Source organism: Geotrypetes seraphini, chromosome 4 (genome assembly GCF_902459505.1).
Source record: "Geotrypetes seraphini chromosome 4, aGeoSer1.1, whole genome shotgun sequence".
Lineage (NCBI taxonomy): Eukaryota > Metazoa > Chordata > Amphibia > Gymnophiona > Dermophiidae > Geotrypetes > Geotrypetes seraphini.
The window spans coordinates 134,702,700-134,725,701 of NC_047087.1; the positions used below are offsets into that span (position 1 = coordinate 134,702,700).

The 23,002-nt window shown below is 44.8% G+C and overlaps 1 protein-coding gene across 12 annotated transcripts in view; it reads left to right on the forward strand.

Moving 5' to 3' along the window:
- U2AF1 (U2 small nuclear RNA auxiliary factor 1) overlaps positions 1 to 23,002 on the forward strand; it is a 400,139-nt gene that overhangs the window by 359,341 nt on the left and 17,796 nt on the right. For all 12 annotated transcript variants that reach the window (XM_033942241.1, XM_033942244.1, XM_033942242.1 and 9 more), the window contains one exon: positions 22,655 to 22,788. In XM_033942241.1, coding sequence (XP_033798132.1) covers positions 22,655 to 22,788 — 134 coding nt within the window. The remainder of the gene's footprint in view (positions 1 to 22,654; positions 22,789 to 23,002) is intronic.

A 23,002-nucleotide genomic window follows, 5' to 3' on the forward strand; every position in this document is an offset into this window, starting at 1 on the left:
GCTAGCGATGCAGCCTGGTCTGGATCGCCTCTCTGAACACTACAGCAGCTGGAAACTATGATAACGGATACTACCCGCCGTACTACTGAGCTAGAAATGAGAATTTCCTGGCTTGATGATACTCAGGGGGCCCAGATCAAAACCATACAGGCTTGCAAGATCTCACTCGCTTACACTCAGAATGCCTGGAAGACCTGGAAAATAGGTCCCACAGGTCCAACCTTAGATTCCTGGGGTTTCCCAAGACGTTGGCGGGACCTGCTTTATTGCAAACCTTGGAAGCATGGCTGCGGGATACTTTCCCCCTGCAGGAGGACTTGGGCCCTCTGCGCCTTGAGCGCACCCTCTGATTATGTAGGGAGCAAAATTGGGAAGCTCGCCTCGGATGATCATTACCAAACTGCTCAACTACAACCATAAGGTTGAAATTCTGTGCCATTATAAACAGCATAGAGACACTTTGAAATTTGGTGACACTGAGATTCGTATTTTTCAGGATTATTCAGCAGCATTGACTGAGAAACGGAAATTATTTTACCCGCTTTGTTCCATTCTGGCTGAGAAGAAGGTGCGATTCATGTTATTTACCCGGCTACTTTGCGACTTCAACATCAAGGCTAGTGACACTCCTTTGATTCCTCTGTGGAGGTAGCCAACTATCTCAATATCCACTTGCTGCATCCACAGGAACCCAATTGATGATGCAGCTGCCCATTGGGAACCATTCTATTTTTAGCCTGGTTGGCGCTGCTCTGGGATTCTTGATTATTGTCACCCAGGGCTCTGCGAAGATTGGAGGCTCTAATGTTGCTTTTAATTTACATATTTTGCTTTGTTTTTCTGTTGGTTTTATTGCCCATGTTATACATTTTTAGATGTACTGTTTGGGATGGCACTGTTTATTTAGGTTCTTTTGTTCTGTTACTGTTATAGTCTTGACTCAGGGCTCAGGGAGGCATCCTCATGTGATTTTACACACCTACAGGTCTGTTGATGTGTCCTGATAGGAGGGAGGGGATGGGGGAGACCTGGAAGGGAGGGGGGAAAAGATCAAGGTTTTTTTTCTATTATTTCAGTCTACTGGTACTTTATTGTCCCTAGCATAGGGCGTATTGACTATTGTGAGTCCTTGAGTGATACTTCCAGACATGGGTCGAGTTCCTAGTTACTTGGTCCTCTGTCTTGGTTGGGATTGGGTGCCAGGGAGGACACAATATATGTTGAACCCACATTGCCTTCTGGCTATATTAACAATTCCGAACTGTTCCGGGTGAGGCTGGGAGCCTGGGATAGTTTTTCTATTTCTTTGCTAGCACAGCACCTCATAGACCCAAACGGATCCTCATATCCTTAGCGAACACGATAAGAATTATGTCCTGCAATGTATCGGGCATCACATCAGAAACAGAGAGTGGGGGTAAATGGACAATACTTGGACTGGAAAAGCGTCACAAGTGGAGTGCCACAGGGTTTGGTGATTGGACCCGTGCTCTTCAACGTATTTATAAACGACCTAGAAATTGGTACGACGAGCGAGGTGATTAAATTTGCAGACAATACAAAGTTATTCAGAGTAGGAAGGATTGCGAAGACCTGCAATGTGACATAAACACGCTCGAGGAATAGGCCGCGACATGGCAAATGAGGTTTAACGTGGATAAGTGTACGGTGATGCATATTGGTAAGAAAAATCTTATACACAAATACAGGATGTCCGGTGCAGTATTTGGAGAGACCTCTCAGGAAAGAGACTTGGGAGTACTGGTTGACAAGTCAATGAAGCCGTCTGCGCAATGCGCGGCAGCGGCAAAAAGGGTGAACAGAATGCTCGGAATGATTAAGAAGGGGATCACGAACAGATCGGAGAAGGTTATCATGCCGCTGTACCAGGCCATGGTGCGCTCTCGTCCTTTTTGCCACCTCCGCCCATTGCGCGGACAGCTTCATCAACTTGTCGATCAGAACTCTGAAGTCTCTTTCCTGGGAGGTCTCTCCAAGTACCGCCCTGGACATCCTGTATTCGTGCATGAGATTTTTGTTACTGACATGCATCACTTTATACTTATCCACGTTGAACCTCATCTGCCATATTGATGCCCATTCCTCGAGCCTGATTATGTCACGTTGCAAATCTTCACAATCCCCCTGTGTCTTCACTACTCTTAATAACTTTGTATTGTCTGCAAATTTAATCACCTCCCTCTTTGTACCTATGTCCAGATCATTTATAAAGATGTTGAAGCGCACGGGTCCAAGCACCGAGCCCTGCGGCACCCCACTGGTGACGCTCTTCCAGTCCAAGTATTGTCCATTTAACCCCACTCTCTGTTTCCTATGCTCCAGCCAGTTTTTAATCCATGTGAGTATTTCACCCTCGATTCCATGGCTCGCAGTTTTTCAAAGTAGTCGTTCATGCGGAACCTTGTCAAATGCCTTCTGAAAATCCAGATATACAATGTCAACCGGGTAGCCCTTGTCTATCTGCTTGTTTACTCCCTCGAAGAAGTGCAGAAAGTTTATCAAACAAGATCTGCCTTTGCTGAAACCGTGCTGGCTGGTCCTCATCAGACCGTGTCCGTCAAGGTGATCAATGATGTGGTCCTTTATCAGCGCCTCTACCATTTTTCCCGGTACCGAGGTCAGACTCACCGGTCTGTAGTTTCCTAGGTCTCCCCTCAAACCTTTTTTGAAGATCAGCGTAACATTTGCCACCTTGCAGTCCTCTAGAATCTTTCCCGATTTGATAGGCTAGCACTTAATACATCTAAAACAGAAATCATACTCTTCCCATGTAGAGAGAGGCTGGAACTAGGAACCGATATTATTATGAATACAACCATTCTCAAAGCAGTTACAAAAGTAAAAATTCTGGGAGTTATATTAATCAAAAATTGAGCTACCATGAACAAATTAGTGCATTAGTAAGAGCCTGTTTCTATAGGCTAAGAATGATCAGATCTTTATCAGCTTTTCTAGATGAATCAGCTTTAAATATTTTAATACACTCACTGGTAATATCAAAAATCGACTATTGCAATGCCCTATACAAAGGATCCTCTTTAAAAGAAATACACAGAATCCAGATCATTCAAAATATCGCAATAAAAATAATTATGAAAAAGAAAAAATTTGATCACGTAACACCACTTTTAAAGGAAAAACACTGGCTACCAGTAAACCATAGAATTACCTATTAAATAGCACTACTTACTCATAAAATACTCACAAATAAAGCCCCGGAATTCTTAGAAAGATATTTAATACCATACACCCCCTTAAAATCTTTAAGATCAGAAGACAAAGTCCTACTAACAGTCCCTTCTTTAAAAGTTATATATTCTAGGAGAGAAATTATTTTTTCTGTTTCAGCTCCCCAAATCTGGAACTTACTCGCACTTAACCTAAGAGAAGAAAAACTATTGAACAAATTTAAAAGTCTCCTAAAGAGTTGGCTATTTAAAGACTCTTTTTAATAGACCATTCTTATTATACTTTAGGTCAGGATGAGGAGGTCTTAGAAATATGTGGGTATTTGTTTCCCAACCCATGTGTCCTAAACCTATACCCGATTTATTTCTGGTTTTATTTTTTTATTATTGTAATTAAGCAACCTCCCTTCCTAATGTTCTATTTTTAATTAGTAGTGTATGTCATGTATGTGGATTTTATTATTTTATTTAATTTTTAACTGATGTAAATCGCATTGAAATTAGATTATGCGAACAAATCAAAGAATCTATTAAATTTGAAATTGACAGATTGGCTGTTAGCTGAAGCAGTTCAGCTATAGTCCCTTTCAGTTCCTTGATGACCCTCAGATGAATACCATCCGGTCCTGGGGATTTATCACTCTTAAGCCTATCAATCTGCCTGCATACTTCTTCTAGACTGACAGTTTAACTCTTGTCAGTTTCCCGTTTTCGCTTCCAGCATATGGCTGATGGGTTCCGGTATGCTGTGTATATGTTACGTGGTATATATAGATTTTGCAGCTCGGTGAGCGTGTCTTTAAAGAAGGACCATGCTTGCTCTAGTGTTTTTACAGTGTTTTATCATCTTCTTAATCTTGTTCCCCACCATGAGTCTCATCCCTTTGTAATTCCCTTTTCAGAAGATCAGTGCCATGGCCATCGTTCTGGACCAATGTTTCGCCCCTGCGTCCAGATCGAAGCGGATCTTGTGATTGCTGTTTCCCAGCGTCCCTTCTACTTCTACACCTTACGCCAGTCCTCGCAATCCATTTAGAATTATCCAGAATTGCATTTCTTCTTATATTTTCCTTGACAAGTTGTTCCAGGTAGCAATCGCCTACAGCATCCAGGAACTTGGGCTCCCTAGTGCAGCCGGAAGTGCCTAGGTTCCAGTCTATCCCCGGATAGTTGAAGTCACCCATGATAACTGCGTTGCCTCCTTGCAGTTGCATTTAATCTCCATCATTTCTCCATCAATTTCTTCGAACTGCCCTGGGGGTTGGTAGTAGATGGCGATCTTCGTTTCCATTCCATTTGTTCCCGGAATTTTGACCCATAGAGACTCTAACTTATTTTTCGTTTCCAGTGTGTACTCTCCAGTAGACTTGATTCCCTCTTTGATGTATAGGGCAATTCCCCCACTTTTCTGACCCACTCTGTGTCTGCGATATAGCTTGTGTCCCGGTAGCACAATGTCCCAGACATTTTCTTCGTTCCACCATGTTTACGTGATGCCGATGATGTCAAGGTTATCTTTTTGTGCTATAGCTTCCAATTCCCCCATCTTATTCCGTAGGCTCCTTGCGTTCTTATACATACACTTGAGTTTGCGGCCTGTTACTTTCTTGCATTTCTTTCCCTTTTGATCCATCAGGATTTCTGTCTTGCCTATGACCCAGTGAGTCTTCCCCGCTATCTTCTCGTCGGCCCTGGGTACCGGCAGGATCTCTGAGAATGCTACCCTCAGTGTTCTGGTCTTCAGCTTCCATCCTAGCATCCGGAACTTGTCCTTCAGTCCTTCTCTGCTGTTGTTCCTGTTGCTCACGTTGTTTGTCCTCACGTGGATCACCACCATTGTATCTTCCTCTTCCACACTGTCGATGATCCTGTCAATGCGGCTCACTATATCTTCTATCTTGGCTCCAGGTAGGCAGGTCACCAGCCGATCCTGTCTTCCTAGCCTTATCTTTTTCAGCTTCTGTATATTTCTCTCCTTCATCTTTGAGTCTCACAATGCCACTTTTGCACTTCTTCCTATCACTGATATATCTAAAAAATATCTTGTCTCCCCTTTTTGCCAAGTCAGCTATTTTCTTTTCCATTTGCATCTTTGATTTCCTGACTACTCGACCAGCCTCTCTTAACTTTTCCAGATATTTTGCCTGTCTTCCTCTTTCTGCGATCTTTTGTAGTTTATTAAAGCTAACCTCTTATTTGTTATAATAATAATAATAATAACTTTATTTTTATATACCGCAGTACCACAAACAGTTCAAAGCGGTTTACAGTGTAAGAGACTGTACATTTACAGCGAAGATACAATGCGAACTGTACATATTCAGTAAAGGTATTTATACAGCAAAGAAACAGTGTAGATTTACCATGCAGGAGACTGTACATATACAGCAGAGATATGTATATAGTGGAGAGGCAGTGCGAGAGGCATTATAAAGAACAAAGCAGTGTACAAAACCAATGCAGGGTGGTGAATGTCAGGAAGACAACTAGTATCAGTTTTAGGATGGTAGTATTTGATTATTTGGTGATGGGGGAGGTTCCAGAAATTTGTCATAGAGGAAAGATTTGAGAGATTTCCTGAAGGATGAGTAAGATGGGGCAGATGAGATGAGGGTGGTCAGGCAGTTTGTCCATCTGCCAGCTTGGTATGAGAGAGTTCTATTGAAGAATCTTTTGTAGGTGCATCCCTTTGGGGAAGGATAGGTAAACAGGTTGGCATTACGCGTGCGAGTGGTTCCGGGGAACACGAAGTGGTGAGACAGATAAATCGGGGATAAGCCAGTTAAGGTTTTGAAGCAGAGGCAGGCGAATTTGAAGATGACTCTCGCTTCTATTGGCAACCAGTGCAGTTTTCTATAGTAAGGGGTGATGTGGTCTGACTTTTTGAGGCCAAAGATTAGGCGGACCGCGGTGTTTTGGATAAGTCTCAGTCGCTTGATGGTTTTCTTGTAGGAGCCTATATAAATTATATTACAGTAATCCAGTGTGCTTAGGATTAGGGATTGGACCAGCAATCTGAAGGAGGGGAAGTCGAAGTAATGTTTGATGGTACGGAGTTTCCAGAGGGTATAAAAGCATTTTTTGACCTGGGCGTTGGTGTGGTCTTCGAAGGTCAGGCAGCGGTCTAGGATGACTCCAAGGATTTTGATGGTGGGGTTAATAGGATAAGTTAGGCCGTTGAGTTGTAAGGTGGTGTTCGTTAATTTGTGGTTGGGACTTGCTAGGAAGAGTTTGGTCTTTTCTGGATTTAGTTTCAGTTTGGACTGAGTGGTCCAGTGTTCGACCATAGTAAGTACTGATGAGATGTGGTGGTTATGGGGGATTTCAACTATCCGGGAATAGACTGGGACATTGGGCACTCAAATTGCACGCGAGAAACTAAATTCCTAGAGGCGATAAGGGACTGTTTCATGGAGCAACTGGTCATGGAACCAACGCGAGGGGATGCCACTCTAGACCTAATCCTCAACGGGCTAGAGGGACCCGCAAAGGAAGTGGTGGTACTAGCACCATTAGAGAACAGCGATCACAACATGATCCAGTACAAATTAAACATGGGAACATCAAAGGTGAAAAGAACCACAACGACAGCACTCGACTTCAGAAAAGGAAACTACAAGGACATGAGGAAGATGGTAGGAAAAAAGCTCAGCAACAGCTCAGGGAAGGTGAAGACCGTAAAGGAAGCCTGGACACTGCTTAAAGGCACAGTGCTCGAGGCACAAGACCTGTACGTCCCAAGGTTTAGGAAAGGGTGCAAAAAAAATCAAACTAGAAACCCAGCATGGATAACAACTGCAGTTAAAAAGGCGATAAGCGACAAGAAATCATCCTTCAAGAAATGGAAAAAGGAAACAACAAAGGAAAACCAGGAAGAGCACAAAAGACACCAGAAAGAATGTCATCGAGAGGTCAGGAAAGCAAAGAGAGAATATGAGGAAAGACTGGCAGGAGAAGCAAGAAACTTCAAACCCTTCTTCAGGTATGTGAAAGGGAAACAACCAGCCAGAGAGGAAGTGGGACCACTGGATGACGGAGACAGGAAAGGAGCGATAAAGGAGGAAAAAGAGATAGCTGACAGGTTAAACAAATTCTTCTCTTCAGTCTTCACCAGAGAGGACACATCCAATATTCCGGAACCCGAGGTAATTATAAACGGAGAACACGATGAAAGGCTGGTACAACTAGAGGTAAGCAAAGAGGATGTCCTCAGACAGATAGACAGACTAAAGAGCGACAAATCACCGGGCCCGGACGGCATCCACCCAAGGGTACTAAAAGAACTGAGAAACGAAATAGCAGAGACACTTCGCCAAATATGTAACCTCTCCCTAAAAACAGGGGAGATCCCAGAGGACTGGAAAATAGCAAATGTCACGCCCATCTTTAAGAAGGGATCAAGGGGTGACCCGGGAAACTACAGGTCTGTGAGCTTGACCTCGGTTCCAGGGAAGATGATGGAAGCAATGGTAAAGGACACAATCTGCGAACACATAGAAAACAATGGACAACTGAAGGCGAGCCAGCATGGCTTCTGCAAGGGAAGGTCATGCCTCACGAACTTGCTGTACTTCTTTGAGGGAATAAACAGCCAGATGGATAAGGGGGAATCCATAGACATCATTTACCTTGACTTCCAAAAAGCCTTCGACAAGGTATCTCACGAGCGGCTACTTAAAAAGCTGTGGAACCACGGGGTGCAAAGGGATATCTACCGATGGATCAAACACTGGTTGGCAGGCAGGAAACAGAGGGTTGGAGTAAAAGGCCAATACTCAGACTGGCAATGGGTCACGAGCGGAGTTCCACAGGGGTCGGTGCTGGGACCTCTACTGTTCAATATATTTATTAACGATCTGGAGGCAGGGACAAAATGTGAGGTTATCAAATTTGCTGATGACACCAAACTCTGCAGCAGGGTTAGAAACACGGAAGACTGTGAAGACCTGCAAAGGGACCTAACGAGACTGGAAGACTGGGCAAAAAAGTGGCAAATGAGTTTTAACGTAGAGAAATGCAAGGTCATGCATGTAGGGAAAAAGAACCCGATGTTCAGCTACAAAATGGGGGGAACACTGCTAGGGGTGAGTAACTTTGAAAGGGACCTGGGGGTGATGGTCGACACATCACTGAAACCATCGGCGCAATGTGCGACAGCCTCAAAGAAAGCAAACAGAATGCTGGGCATCATCAAAAAGGGTATTACAACCAGGACGAAGGAGGTCATCATGCCGCTGTATCGCGCAATGGTGCGCCCGCACCTGGAGTACTGTGTTCAATACTGGTCGCCGTACCTCAAGAAGGACATGGCGATACTCGAGGGAGTGCAGAGGAGGGTGACTAAACTGATAAAAGGTATGGAACATTTTTCATTCGCTGACAAGTTAAAAATGCTAGGGCTGTTCTCCCTGGAGAAGAGGAGACTTAGAGGGGACATGATAGTAACCTTCAAAATCCTTAAGGGCATAGAGAAAGTGAATAAGGACAGATTCTTCAAACTGTGGGGAGCCACAAGCACTAGGGGTCACTCGGTGAAATTGAAAGGGGACAGGTTTGGAACAAATGCTAGGAAGTTCTTTTTTACCCAGAGGGTGGTGGACACATGGAACGCGCTTCCGGAGAATGTGATAGGCCAGAACTCTGTACAGGGGTTCAAGGAGGGTTTGGATAGGTTTCTAGAGGATAAGGGGATAGAGGGGTACAGATATAACTTGAGGTAGGTTACAGAAGTGGTCAGAAACCACTTCACAGGTCGCAGACCTGATGGGCCGCCGCGGGAGCGGACCGCTGGGCGAGATGGACCTCGGTCTGACCCAGTGGAGGCAACTTCTTATGTATGTTCTTATGTGTTGTTCTGTTTCTTGCGAGAATGAGTAGATGGGGATGACAATTGTGATGTCATCTGGCTAGATGTAGGATTTCAACTTTCGGTCAGATAACATGTGTCCCAGTGAAGTCATGTAGATATTGAATAGAGAAGGTGATAGGGGGGAGCCTTGTGGAACACCACAGGGGTTGGACCAGGTGTGGGAGTAGGTTCCCTCGTTGTGTACTTGGTAGGTGCGGTTTTTTAAGAAGCCTGTGAGCCAGGTTAGTACCTGTCCCGAAATGCCTATGGAATCGAGGTAGTTGAGTAGAATGTCATAGTCTACCAGGTCAAAGGCACTACTGAGGTCAAACTGGAGTATTAGGGCACTGTTTCCCTGTGAGAATAGTTGGAGGAGGTAGTCGGTTAGAGATGCTAGGACGGTTTCCGTGCTGTAGTTTGTGCGGAATCCAGACTGGGAGTCATGAAGGATGTTAAATTTATCGAGGTAGGACATGAGGTCCTGGTTTACAAGGCCGTCCATAATCTTGAGGAAGAAGGGTATGTTGGCGATGGGTCTGCAGTTGGTGATTGTGGAGAGTGGTTCTTTGGGGTTTTTGATGGTTGGAGATATGAGGATGTGGCCAAGTTCCAGTGGGAAGTAGCCAGTGGACAGGCAGAGGGTAATCCAGTTGAAGAGCTCCACTTTGAAAGGGGGGGGCTATTTTCATGATGGAGGGAGGGCAATTGTCTAGAAGGCAGTTTGATTTGGCATATTTAGTATATAGCTGTAGGAATAGGTTCCAGTCTGGGTTCTCGAAGCGATTCCAGGTCATGTCGGCGGTAATACCTTCATTGTTTGGGGTGGGCAGAAGGTTTGATGGGCTGGTGCTTGTTGTTGCGAGAGAGGTTTTTAAGTTGTGAATTTTGTTGGCGAAGTAGTCAGCTAGGTTAGTTGGAGAGGGTGGAAGGTCTGTGGGGGGGCTTTTATATGAGTTGATGTCAAATAATGAGTTGATAAGTCTGAAGAGTTTATTGCTGTTCAGGGTTGGGGTGTTGTTTGATTGGGCATTATATTTGGAGCGTTTCTCCTTGATCATTTTTTTGTATTCGGTGACTTTAGTACGCCAGGCATACCTATCTGTATCTGTGCCAGATTTGCACCAGATTCTTTCTAGTTTGCGTACTTCTCGTTTCAGAGCTAGTAGGTTGGCGTCAAACCAGTTGGCAGATGTGCGATGTTTTTTCTTATAGGGTTTTAGTGGGGCCAGGTCATTTAGAACCTGAGTGCTGAAGTTGTTCCAGCCTGGGATGAAGTTGGGGTTTGGGTCTGTGGTGGATGTTGGGTTGTAGTGGGACCAGAATTTTTCAGGGTTTAGTTGACCTCTAGTCCATATTGTTTTTTCTTTGTGAGTAGTTCTTGGAGTCCTTTGGCTTTGTTTTTTGAGCCAGTGTAAGTTGAAGTTGCATCGGAGGGATCTGACCAAGGGGTGGGGGTCCAGGTTTCGCCTTTGAAGCTTATGCTGGGGGGGGTAGGGGAGGAATGAGATCAGGTCTAATTGATGTCCTTTGGTATGTGTTTTGGTTGGGGGTGGTTTAGAGTATCCTAGGGATGTTAGGAAGGAGAAAAGATCTGAAACATTGGAATTCTCTGCCTGTTCCAGGTGTAGATTTACGTCGCCGGCAAGGAGGGTGTGAGTGCCGGCAGTGGAATTTGCGAGGAGGAATTCATAGAGATCTTCTTTAGCTTGGTTCCATTTGTTAGGGGGGGGTGTAGAATACTGTTATGGTTAGGTAATCTTTGCAGTCTGCTTTGGATAGTTTACAGGAGAGGATTTCCAGGTCTTTGGTCATTTTGGAGTCTAGGGTTTGGAATTGGAAGTGATCTTTGAGGATTATTGCTAGGCCACCTCCTCTCCTGGTTTGTCGTGATAGCGGAATGATTTTGTAGTTTGCAGGGAGTAGATCGCCAATGATGATGTCCTGATCAGAAATTAGCCATGTTTCAGCTAGGAGAAGAATGTCGAGTTGGGTTTTTTCTAGCCAATCTTTAATCAGTTGGGTTTTGTTTCTAGCTGAGCGGATGTTTAGACAGGCACCAGTGATTATGTAATGTTCTGGGGGGGTTGTGTGTTGGGTAATTGGTAGGCTTTTTAGGAGTCTGTTTCTTTTTTGTGGTGGTCTAGGGATGTGTCTGGAGGTATTGACCACGGAGATTGCGAAGGGGCCTGATTCCTTGTAGTCATGGAGGGTGCTGAAGGATTGATGTAGTTTGCCTGGTTTGGGAATTTTGTTCCAGGTGTAGTAGGTAGGGATAGGTTCGAATGCTGAGGCTTTGGGGATCCATTGTCTTGAGCTAAGAAGATAGAGGAGGAGGGCTAGAAGTTTTTTTGTGAAGTTGGACGTGTTCCTTTGTTGGTGAGGGAGCCTGGCGAGCGGTGGAAAGGTTTTGGATCAATGAAGGAGGCTGGTTAAGAGAGGATTGGGGGTGGGTAGGAATGGTTAAGTTATTAGAATAGCCTGTTGATAGTAGTCAGATGTACCGGGCTAGAATTGACTTGGTGGAGGATGATATTAGCTGGTGATAGGTTGGTCGTATGCTGGTGATAGGTTGGTCGTATGCTGGTTGAGGTATGCAGGTTGGTGAGGGTATGCAGGGGGGTTGTGGCATGCAAGAGCTTGGTAATTGGGGCGGACCAGGCTGTTGGTACTAAGCATGCAAGCAGATAGAGTCATGCAAATACATAGCTGATGTCGGTCCGGGTTGTTGGTGGAATATTCTGGTCTGGGTTGAGGCGTTTGGAATTTGTTGTCTGCAGGAGGTTTCCTCGTTTTCTGTGAAGTCTTGAAGGATCAGTTCTGGCGGTTGGATTATAGGGTGGTCTGTTTGTGCTTCACTCAGCTGCTTCGCAAAGGCGCGAGCTAAGGCACACGCGCCTTTGCCGTGCGCCTTAGCTGGCGCGCCGAATGGCTGCGCGCCGTTGAGCAGCCAAAGTTCAGGTTTCCCGGCAGGGGCTGGGGGGCGGAGTAAGCTCACACGCCCGGCCCAGCAGTGAGAGCAGCATCGGTGCGGCTGGCTGGGAGCAGGGCAGGCAGCCGCTGAGGCGAGGTTCTCCCGGCGGGCTGGTTCGGGGCCGCGAGGGCTAAGTTTTTTTCCAGGCAGCAACGGCTGCAAAAATGGCTCTTCTGCCTGAGCAGCCGAAGTTCAGGTTTCCCGGCAGGGGCTGGGGGGCGAAGCAAGCTCGCACGCCCGGCCCAGCAGTGAGAGCAGCGTCGGTGCGGCTGGCTGGGAGCAGGGCAGGCAGCCGCTGAGGCGAGGTTCTCCCGGCGGGCTGGTTCGGGGCCGCGAGGGCTAAGTTTTTTTCCAGGCAGCAACGGCTGCAAAAATGGCTCCTCTGCCTGAGCAGCCGAAGTTCAGGTTTCATGGCAGGGGCTGGGGGGCGGAGCAAGCTCGCACGCCCGGCCCAGCAGTGAGAGTGGCGTCGGTGCATCTGGCTGGGAGCAGGGCAGGCAGCCGCTGAGGCGAGGTTCTCCCGGAGGGCTGGTTCGGGGCCGCGAGGGCTAAGTTTTTTTCCAGGCAGCAACGGCTGCAAAAATGGCTCCTCTGCCTGAGCAGCCGAAGTTCAGATACTACTTTTGATAATTAAAGTGGCCTTCTTTTCCTCTTACTGTTACTTAATTGCCTCACAAAAAGGTTTGTCACCCTTACAATTACTCCTCTTATTTTTCCCCATGCATTTCTATTCCTTCCAGAAGTTCCCATCCAGACAATTCTTTGACGTAATCCCCCATCAGAACAAAGTTAGTTTTTTTTAAAGTCTAGAACCTTTACTTTTGAATGAGCTCTCACTATTCCCGTCTTAATATTAAACTGTACCATGCAGTGATCACCCACTGTAACATCAGAAACACTTTCCCCATTTGTAAGCACTAAGTCCAATATGACCCCATCCTTTGTGGGTTCCATTCCCAACTGCTGGATCAATTCTCCTTGTAGAGAATCCAGGATCTCCCTACTTCTAGAAGACCCCTTAATACGGAAACTCCAATCAACATCCAGCATGTTAAAATTACCTATTAGTAAAACTTTCCCTTTTTTAGATATATTCTGAATGTCTACTATTAAATCTCTGTCCACTTCCATCTGTGAAGGAGGCCTGTATATCACACCAACGTAAATATATTTACCATTCCCTCTTTCTTAATTGATCCACAGTGCCTCTTCCTTGCCCTTCAGATCCTGCAATTGTGTGGCATTAGTATGATCTTTATAACTGGATAAGACTTCTCAGTATACAAATAAGCAAAATATATATCTGGCTTATAAAGTAAGTAAAGTGTTCACATACACTCAGAATTGTGAAATTTGACCAAGAGCGTTAGCTCCTGTAGCCAAACCCACCAACCACCCCATCACTGTGTATGACTTATTTTGAAAAAGAGCTTGAAATGAACATACTGTTCAAATGCTCAACTAATTTTCAATGGCAAAAGAGAGAAAGAAGTTCCCACTTAGCTTTCAACTGTGTCAGCAGGTCCTGACATGGACCATGTTTTGAAATTCTTTCTCAAGGGACCCAGAGGGTGATGTAAACTGCTCAAAATGCCAAGGAAATAAGAGTGGTGTGATACGGGCAAAACACCTTATAATCATATACATAACATAACTTTACTTCACTGCTTCATTCATATGACAGCTATGTCGGGACCTGGCGGGATGAGTCGCTTATTTAGATTTACTAAGCGAGTTACAACATTAATAAAAAATATAAACATATATTTAGACATACAATTTAAAAGTTAAAAATGATGGGTTAGACCAGGGGGTCAGGAACCTTTTTGGCTGAGAGAGCCATAAACACGACATATTTTAAAATGTAATTCCGTGAGAGCCATACAATATATTTAAAACTAAATACAAGTAAATGTGTGCATTTTATGTAAGACCAACACTTTTAAAGTACAATAAGTCTCTGAATTCTTTTTAATAACGTTGTTTTGCTGTTGCTAACCAATGATGAATAAAGTAGTTCTTACCATTAATGCGACTTTTGGTGCTGCATGGTTTTGCTGATGGCTTTGTAGTCTGGTCGATACGTGGTGAGGTTAAGTTTCATGTAGGCGTTGAGACTTCCATCCGTTAAACATGATCATAGGTTGGTCTTAATGTTCTTTAGATGTGAGAAAGACTGCTCACATGCATACGTAGAGCCAAACATTGTCAGTACAGCAGTGTGCGGTATGTGACAGGAAGCACATTCCAAGTTTTGACAATCAGCTGGTCTGCGGGTTGAAGTTATTTCATTTCTCCCCACTTGTGTTTGCTCGCCAACTCTGCTTGTGTCGTGCAAGTCTTTCCAAATCTTCATTCAGTGACTTGAACTTATTCACCCACATGTCTGAGGCCTTCAGGTCAGCAGCTTGGAGCTCAAAATCTCTGACGGAGACACCGGGGATGTAACTTGGGTCGGCGCTATCCGCGGCACACTCATGTGGATGGGTGATGAACTTAAAAAGATGAGCACGCTCACAAAATTCTCCAAAGCGTGCTTTGAATGACTTCAAGAGATTAGATGTGAAGCCCGCTAGCTACTGAAGATCAAGATGTTGAGCAGGGTCACTTGCTGTGCATTCATCTTTAAACTCTCCCAGTTTTTCAAAGTGTAGTAAATGACCTGTTTCAATGTCGGCGATGAAGAGTTCTAGCTTGTTTTCAAATGCAAACACTGCTTGTTGAAGGGATAAGACTGTATTTCCAATGCCTTGCATTTTCACATTGAGCTGGTTCAGATGTTCAGTCATGTCCACGAGATAGTAGAACTTCAGGAGCCACTCAATGTTAGCTAACTCAGGATGCTCAACGTTTTTCATTTCAAGAAAAGTCCGGATTTCGCTCAGACAAGCCACGAAACGGCTGAGCACCTTCCCTCTTGACAACCAACGCACATTGCTGTGCAGAAGCAGACCAGGCTAATTATTTCCAACTTCATCCAGCAGTGTTTTAAACTGGCGATCATTTAAAGCTCGGGCAGCGACATCACCTCACAAAGCTGCTCGCCACACATCTGAGCACAAAGCGCCTCCTTATGTAAGATGCAGTGAAAACTTAGGATGGGTCTCTTTTCATGTTCACGAAGAAGCGCTACGAATCCTCTGTTTTTCCCCCATCATGCACAGAGCACCATCAGTACACACCAAAATAAGTTTATCCATTGGTAGATTTTGTTCTTTAGCGAGCTCAGTGAAAGACTTGAATAAATCCTCTCCTCTTGTCCCTTTCATAGGCAAAATAACAAGACTTTCCTCACCTATTGTGTCACTGACAGCATATCTTGCAATCACGCTAAACTGGGATAAATGGCTTATGTCTGTTGACTCATCCAAAGCAAGAGAAAAGAATGGTGCTGCATTTATGTCATTCACTTGTGTTGCCTCAATTTGATTTGCCATCATGATGGTACGATTGTGAACAGTTCTTGCCGACAGAGGCATGTCTTTTATTCGTTTGATTATGTTGTCTATATCTGAAAAGTCATCAAAAAGTTCATTGGCAACATCAAGCATGAATGTTTTGGCATACTCCCCATCTGTGAATGGCTTTCTGTTTCTCACAATTGCTAAAGCACCAGCAAAGCTAGCCAAATTCCAGTCACCTTGTTGGGTCCAAACACGGAGTTGCTGCTGACTAGCTTGCACTCTGCACAGTAGCTCCTGACATGCTTTCTTCCTGCTGTCTCCCGCAGGATATTTCGATGCAAATGTAGTATGGCGTGTGTCGAAGTGCCGCTTTATATTTGACCATTTCATCGATGCAATTTTATCATTGCATATTAGACACACTGCAGAACCTGCTCTCTCCACAAAGGCAAATTCCTCTCTCCATTCCTGCTGAAAAGTACGATACTCCTCATCTTTTTTTCTTTTAGCCATCTTCTTCAATAAAAGGATTTTTTCAATTAGCTAGCTGACTGAGGTGAGGAGGATACCACCCCAGGTAGTGGTCTGTGGGGCAGGGCAGAGGTAATGAAGGCAGAGTAGTCAATTGCGGGTGTAGCTGGTGAAATGGGAAGCCGGGGCCTCGATTTGGGGCTGCCTGTGAAGAACGATGCGGCCTCAGGCCTGTTTGGCTGTGGATGCTGCGGGGCAAGGTAGGGTGGGTCCCAAGGATGCCGGATGCGGATGCAATGCAGAACAGGGCGTGTCCTGCGTTCGGCGGAAAGAAGACGTGGTGTTCTTTCCCAGCATGCATCAATCAAGCCCCAGCCAAGGATCTTTCCCATGCATTCATATAGTCACAGAGGGACACTGGGGTGATTAGAGGGGGTTCTGGAGCAATAATAAATGAAGTAGGCACACTCACAACTTGTCCACTTTACTGGTATAGCTTGCTGTGGTCCAGGCTAGAATCTGCATCTGTGGGGGGGTGCTACACTGTGCAGAGCATCAGAAGATGGCTGCCGCTGTCCCCGTCCTGGCTCAGATCCGATTCAGCTCTGTGTCAGCGGCTCCCACTTCCGGGTGACCGGCAGAATGTCCCCGATGGTTGGGTAGGTCTGCTCGGGTGTCCTCTGCTGCTGTGCACGTCTTGGAGAAGATTTTTCTCCACTGCAGCAGAGGAGCTCATAGTGTGTGTGGCTGCTCTCCTTGGCTCTGCCCCTGGAAGTGTCACATTGGCAACGAGCCAGATGCAGCCATCAAAAGAGCTACATCTGGCTCGCGAGCCATAAGTTCCTGACCCCTACAGGCTTACAGACTAATCAATACACAAGGTATTCGTGTAGAGTCTCATTAGCATTGTTTTACACTGCTTTCCCATCCCTCTGGCTGTCCTCCTGATTCCTCAGTTGTCTTTCTTCAAGCGAGATGGTGGGAGCTTGTCTTTGTTGCTTGTGTTTATTTTTTAAATTTTGTGTGACTGTTTGCAAGGCTTTTCAGTGCTACAGAGGATCCCAATCGTGGGACAGAAACCTCAGTCTGTGGAGAGTGCAGACTCGGTCTGTTTCCAAAGGGCAAACTGCTTTGCAGTGCACCTATTTGGACAGCCTGCATTACCTGCTCAAGGGCTCAAGATTTGTTCCCTTGGGAGTAATGCTCGCCCCAGTTTTGTCCGCAGTGGGCTTGAGCTCAGACTGAGAGGCTCCATGATAGTATTTCCAAGATCAGGGTTGACTGCTTTCACCCCTGTATACATGCATGAGGTCGCCTTTGGGGCCTTGATTTTGCAGGCAGGCTCTTCCCACCTTAGACATGGCCATTGCTCTGGTACATCACCATACATACGGAATCTGGAGTAGATGTAACAAAATAAAAGATTAGGTTCTTACTTGGATAATTTTATTTCTATTAATCTATTATGGTTACCATACAGCCCGCTCTATCTCTCTCTATTCTGTATCACCTGCTTTTCCAAGCTTGGAATTCTTCTTCTGTCAGCCAAATGGCCGTGTGTAAGATTGTCCTGAATATGTATGTGCATTAGTCAACCTCTGCCTCCTTTGATGTTAGTGCTTGCTGCACACAGGAGGTTGGTTTTATTGCTGTTATGTTTCTTGAATGTTTTCATGTTTATTGCTAATTCTTTATTCTCTTATGAGTTGCAGAGCAAAGCAGAACTGTATGATGTTGGCAGGGAAGTTTCCTGTACCCCTTCTTTGTGTTTAATTCCAGTGAGGATCGATTGCTTTGGGACATAACTGAAGGAGGCACTGTACTCCACTGCAATGTGGGAAGTGCTGAAAGCTGTGAGTGTCACTTCTGCAAGACCTGGTTTGCAGGCTGGGTTCGAACACCACATGTATAGAATCCGTAGTAGATTAACAGAAAGATTATCCAGGTAAGGCCCTAATTTTCATTGGGGAGTGTAGGGGGAGAACACCACAGATCGCTAAGTGCTGGACATTATATAGGAGGTCTACAAGTTCAAGTTCTTTTGTCTTTTCCTAGACCCTTTTCTAGACTCTCCGTGTGGGAGGCTGGAAAAAAAGGAAAAAAAAAAAAGCGGCCAAAGTCCAAGCAGCAGTGCAAAGGCTGCTGGATTTGGAAACCATAGAGCTCCTGCCAGAGGAAGACTCAAGCCACAATTCATACTTGATATACTTCATAGTGCCCAAGAGAGGCTCAGAAGACTGGAGACTAATTCTAGACCTTAAGCAATGAATGTGGCCTTCAAGACGCCCCGTTTCCGATAGAGACGGAGAGCTTAGTGATTGCATCTGTGGCTCCATGGAATTTCTTGCCTCCCTGGATTTCTATGACAGCCTATCTGCACACTCCCCATTTTTCCAGAGCAGAGGAAGTTTTTGTGATTCCTTGTACTGGAACAACACTTCAGTTTGCGGCCTTGCCTTTCGGGCTGGCCTCAGTACCATGAACCTTCACCAAAGTAATGGTGGTTGTTGCAGCATACCCACGCAGAGCTTCATGCAAGTCCATCCATTTCTGGATGATTGTCTAAGAAAATTCCTAATCTGAAGGCAGTCCTAGTGGTTCAAAGAGTGATTCAATTGCTGCAGAAGCTGGGCTGTGTGATCATCTTTCAGAAAAGCCACCTAAGCTGACACAGATCTTAGAGTATCTGGGAGTCCAGTTTGACACAAAGAAAAACAAAGTATTCCTTCCGAAAGCCTGAAGAGAGAAGCATCTGCATCAGATACGAGAGTTCTAGAGCAAGACTACTCCAAGGGCCAGGTGTTGTTTGCCTATAAGGCTGGGGGGCAAATTGCAAGGGGCTTCCGGTTCAGGATGCTGGTCCCCTTCCCATAGAAAATGGTTGATCAACACCTTGGAGCTTTGAGCCATCCGCCTGGTGCTTCAGGCATTCGGGAGCATGCTGCTGAACAAAGCAGTATGAGTTTTCTCAGCCAACACAATGGCAGTAGCCTATGTCAATAGCTGGGGGAGGGGGCACCAAGAGTGCTAATCTATGTTTGGAAGCCTAGATGCTGTTTCGATGGGCAGAGCCCATTTCTTGGTGCCGTCAATAACACATGTGGCAGGAAGGAATGGACAGTGTGCAAGCGGATTTCCTCAGCCAGAAGACCCTAGATCTTGGGGAGTGGTCACTGTCTCAGGAAGCCTTCACCTGCATTATGAATCAGTGAGGGCACCCGACATTTGATCTGATGGCATTGGCATCCAACAAGAAGGCGGCTCAGTTTTTCAGTGAAATATACAAGCCAGGAAGCGAAGGCTTGGCCCTGGTGCAACCCTGGCCATTGGAAGGTCTTCTTTACACCTTCCCTCCATGGCCTATGATAGGCAGGCTTCCATGCAGGATCATGGCGCACCAGGGGCTGGTGAGTCTAGTAGCACCAGACTGGACGCGATAACTGTGGTATGCAGACCTGGTCCATCTATGAAGAGATCAAGATCTCAAACTTCCTTGTCATCCCATGCTGATCACCTAGGGTCCAATTGACCTGCAGGATCCAGAACGCTTTGATCTTATGGCATAGCTCTTGAGCGCATGGCACTAGCACGTAAAGGCTATTCAGATGGACTGGTCTCCCACCCTTCTAAGATGTAGGAAGAAGACTAAAGCAGCATATGCAAAAGCCTGGAAGTGCTTCCAAGCTTGATGTGCTCAGAGGAGTGAGGACCTGAGCTCAGCATTGATCTCTGTGGTGCTTGCCTCCCTACAGGAAGGTCTGGAAAAATGCCTAGCAGTTAGCTCCCTAAAATTTCAGATTGTGGGGCTCGTGTTTTGGGCCTGGGGATTAAAGAGCGCTGTAGCAGGACATCTAGATATGGCCAGGTTTTTGAGGGGTGCCTTGCGCCTCCATCCTCCAGTGTGACATCCTTTTCCAGCATGAAGTCTTAATTTAGTTCTCCAGGCTTTAGCTAGAGCATCCTATGAACCTCTGGAGCAAGCTTCTCTGAGGGGACCTTACTATCAAGATGGTATTTTTGGTGGTGATTGCCTCAGCTCGATGAGTGTTGGAACTACAGGCTTTGTTATGCAGTGATCCCTTCCTCACAATTTCAGATTCATACATTCTTACGCACAGTCCCATCTTTTTTTTCCACATCAACCAAGAAGTACGCTTGCCTGCTTTCACTCACTTTGAATCAAAAGAGAGTGGGTGTTGAAATTGTTAGAAGTGTGCAGACTCTTACTATGATATCTAGAGGTTACAAATAATAATAATAACAGCTTATATACCGCAGTTCTATGCGGTTTACAAAGGTTAAAAGATGGTACAAGTTGAATGAACTTAACAGAGATGAAAGATAGAGGTTAACAATTCAAGGGAATCGGTATTGAAGAGAAAGAATTGTATGGGTCAGTTGTCTAGATATATCAGGAACAGATATGTTTTTAGACGTTTCCTAAATTCCCTATAGGTGGAAGGCATGAGCAATTGTTCTAGATCTTTACCCCATAATGCTGCTTGGTGGTGTCTTTTGAGCTTACATCCTCTAACGGGGGGGGGGGGGGGAGGGGGGGAAACGAAGAGCAAGTGAGTGCTTCTCTTATGTCTGTTGGCTGAGAAGGAAAAAGGTCAGTTATGTAATTGGGGGCTAGGCCATATAGAGCTTTAAAGCAGAAACAAGTGAACTTAAACTTTACGCATGCCTCCATCGGTAGCCAATGCAGCTGTCGGTAGTAAGGTGTAACGTGGTTGAACTTCCTCAGCCAGAAAATCAGCTTGACCGCTGCATTCTGCATTAGTTGTAATTGTCGCATATTCTCTTGGGAGATTGCTAAATAGGCGATGTTACAGTAATCAAGTTGACTCAGTACAAGGGATTGCACCAGAATTCTAAATGCTGACATGTCAAAATATGCTCTAATGGATCAAAGTTTCTATAAGGTGAAGAAACCCTTACTGATCAAGGAGTCCACTTGGTCTTTCATGGTTAGGCACTGATCTAGTGTTACACCCAATACCTTCATAGTTGTCTGAATAGTATAACTAATTTTATTGATGCATAGTGGTGTTTTGTTGTCAAACGGATGTGGCGAGGCTACAAAAAAATGTTTTTTTCTGAATTAAGTTTCAGTTTGAATTCAGTCATCCATTGCTCCATCAAATTTAGTGCTTTGGGAGTAACTTCCGAGAGAGAATTAGTAAATGGGATAAATTTCGACTGTCAGATCATTTGTTCATATTGGCGGGGGCTGCCTGTAAAGGCTGACCAGCCTTCAAAGCGTCCATTTCCACATGGATCCATTTGGCCATTTCTTCAGCCAATATCAGAAGTGAAAACCGTCCACCTATATTAGTGAAGGTGCACTTCACCAGAACTGTCACTTCCTCATGGGTGGAATCTTCAGTGGAAGAAGTCTGTAGAGAGGCTACTTGGTCCTCTCTCCATATGTTAATGAAGTTTACAGGGTGGACATGGTGGCCAAACAGGTTTCCGTATGTAGATCATCCGTTCTGTTAGCAGGCTCATTTGTTCTGCCCTAAAGTCAAGGGACTGCTTTGATATGTCCCACTGGTTCAGGAATAGAGTGTCACACTAGAAAGAAAGATTAGGTTCTTACCTTGATAATCTTCTTTCTACTAGACAGACACTCTTTTTGAAGCTTGTCCTGTTAGATGTTCATTTGCCTGCTTACTGCCTCGAAAGTGCTGGGGCATCTGGACATTTTGTTTCTTTCCTTTCTCCAGTTTTAACAAGGATAGAGGATACGACTGCCATGTTGATATATCTTGGGGGGTATCTGTAGAATCTCCTAGTACAGTTTCTGTATATTTCTCTCCTTCATCTTTGAGTCTCACAATGCCACTTTTGCACTTCTTCCTATCACTGATATATCTAAAAAATATCTTGTCTCCCCTTTTTACTAAGTTAGCTATTTTCTCTTCCATTTGCATCTTTGATTTCCTGACTACTCGACCAGCCTCTCTTAACTTTTCCAGATATTTTGCCTGTCTTCCTCTTTCTGCGATCTTTTGTAGTTTATGAAAGCTAACCTCTTTTTTGTTACGTTCTCAGATACTACTTTTGATAATTAAAGTGGCCTTCTTTTCCTCTTACTTTTACTTAATTGCCTCCAAAAAGGTTTGTCGCCCTTACAATTATACCTCTCATTTTTCCCATGCATTTCTATTCCTTCCAGAAGTTCCCATCCAGACAATTCTTTGATGTAATCCCCCATCTGAACAAAGTTAGTTTGTGACTTGTTTGTTTTTACCTTATTATGTATTGCAAATGGTTAGTTGTTGGTTTTTCTGTTATATGTTACTAATAATGAGCAGAATGGACATGTTTCTCGATGGAGAGTCACTTTTACTCCTCCCTATTCTGTTTCATCTCCAGGGCTGATCATCTGCTTTGGTACGAAACTGAGGAACTGGAGGATAGGCCAGAGGGATGTGAGGCGGAGCAAAAGAATGCTAATGAGACTCTACAAGAATTCTCGCGAGAAGGGATTGACTACCCACAGGTTTAGGAATAGTGTCTGTTTACTAGAAAGAAGATTATTGAGGTAAGAACCTAATCTGTTTCTATACATATTCCTGGTAGTTGTTGTGAATGTGAGGAATTTGATTCAAGTAAGAATAAGCTGCATATTTAATATTTTTTATTGCTGCTACGTTGTGTTAGCTTTGCTCTCTCTACCAGATCCTAATTTTTTTTATATATCGAGAAATAATTTGGGATTTAATTATGTTTGATTTTTATTCAGTTCCGCCGCGAGGAAGATGCTGAGAAGGCTGTAATGGACCTAAATAACCGGTGGTTCAATGGGCAACCAATCCTTGCTGAACTCTCACCTGTTACTGACTTCCGAGAAGCTTGTTGCCGTCAATATGAAATGGGGTAAAGATACATATTTTAATTTCATTCTCGCATACACTCTGAGATTAAGTGTGATGATACAGTATGTTCTAACTTACCGTATATACTCGAATATAAGTCAAGGACTCCCATTTTTTCCCCCAAAAGGAGGAAAAATTGATTGATTCAAATATAAATCAGGGCAATTGCCATTTAAAGAGCAAGAACAACAGGCAATGGGACAAATTCAACAAGA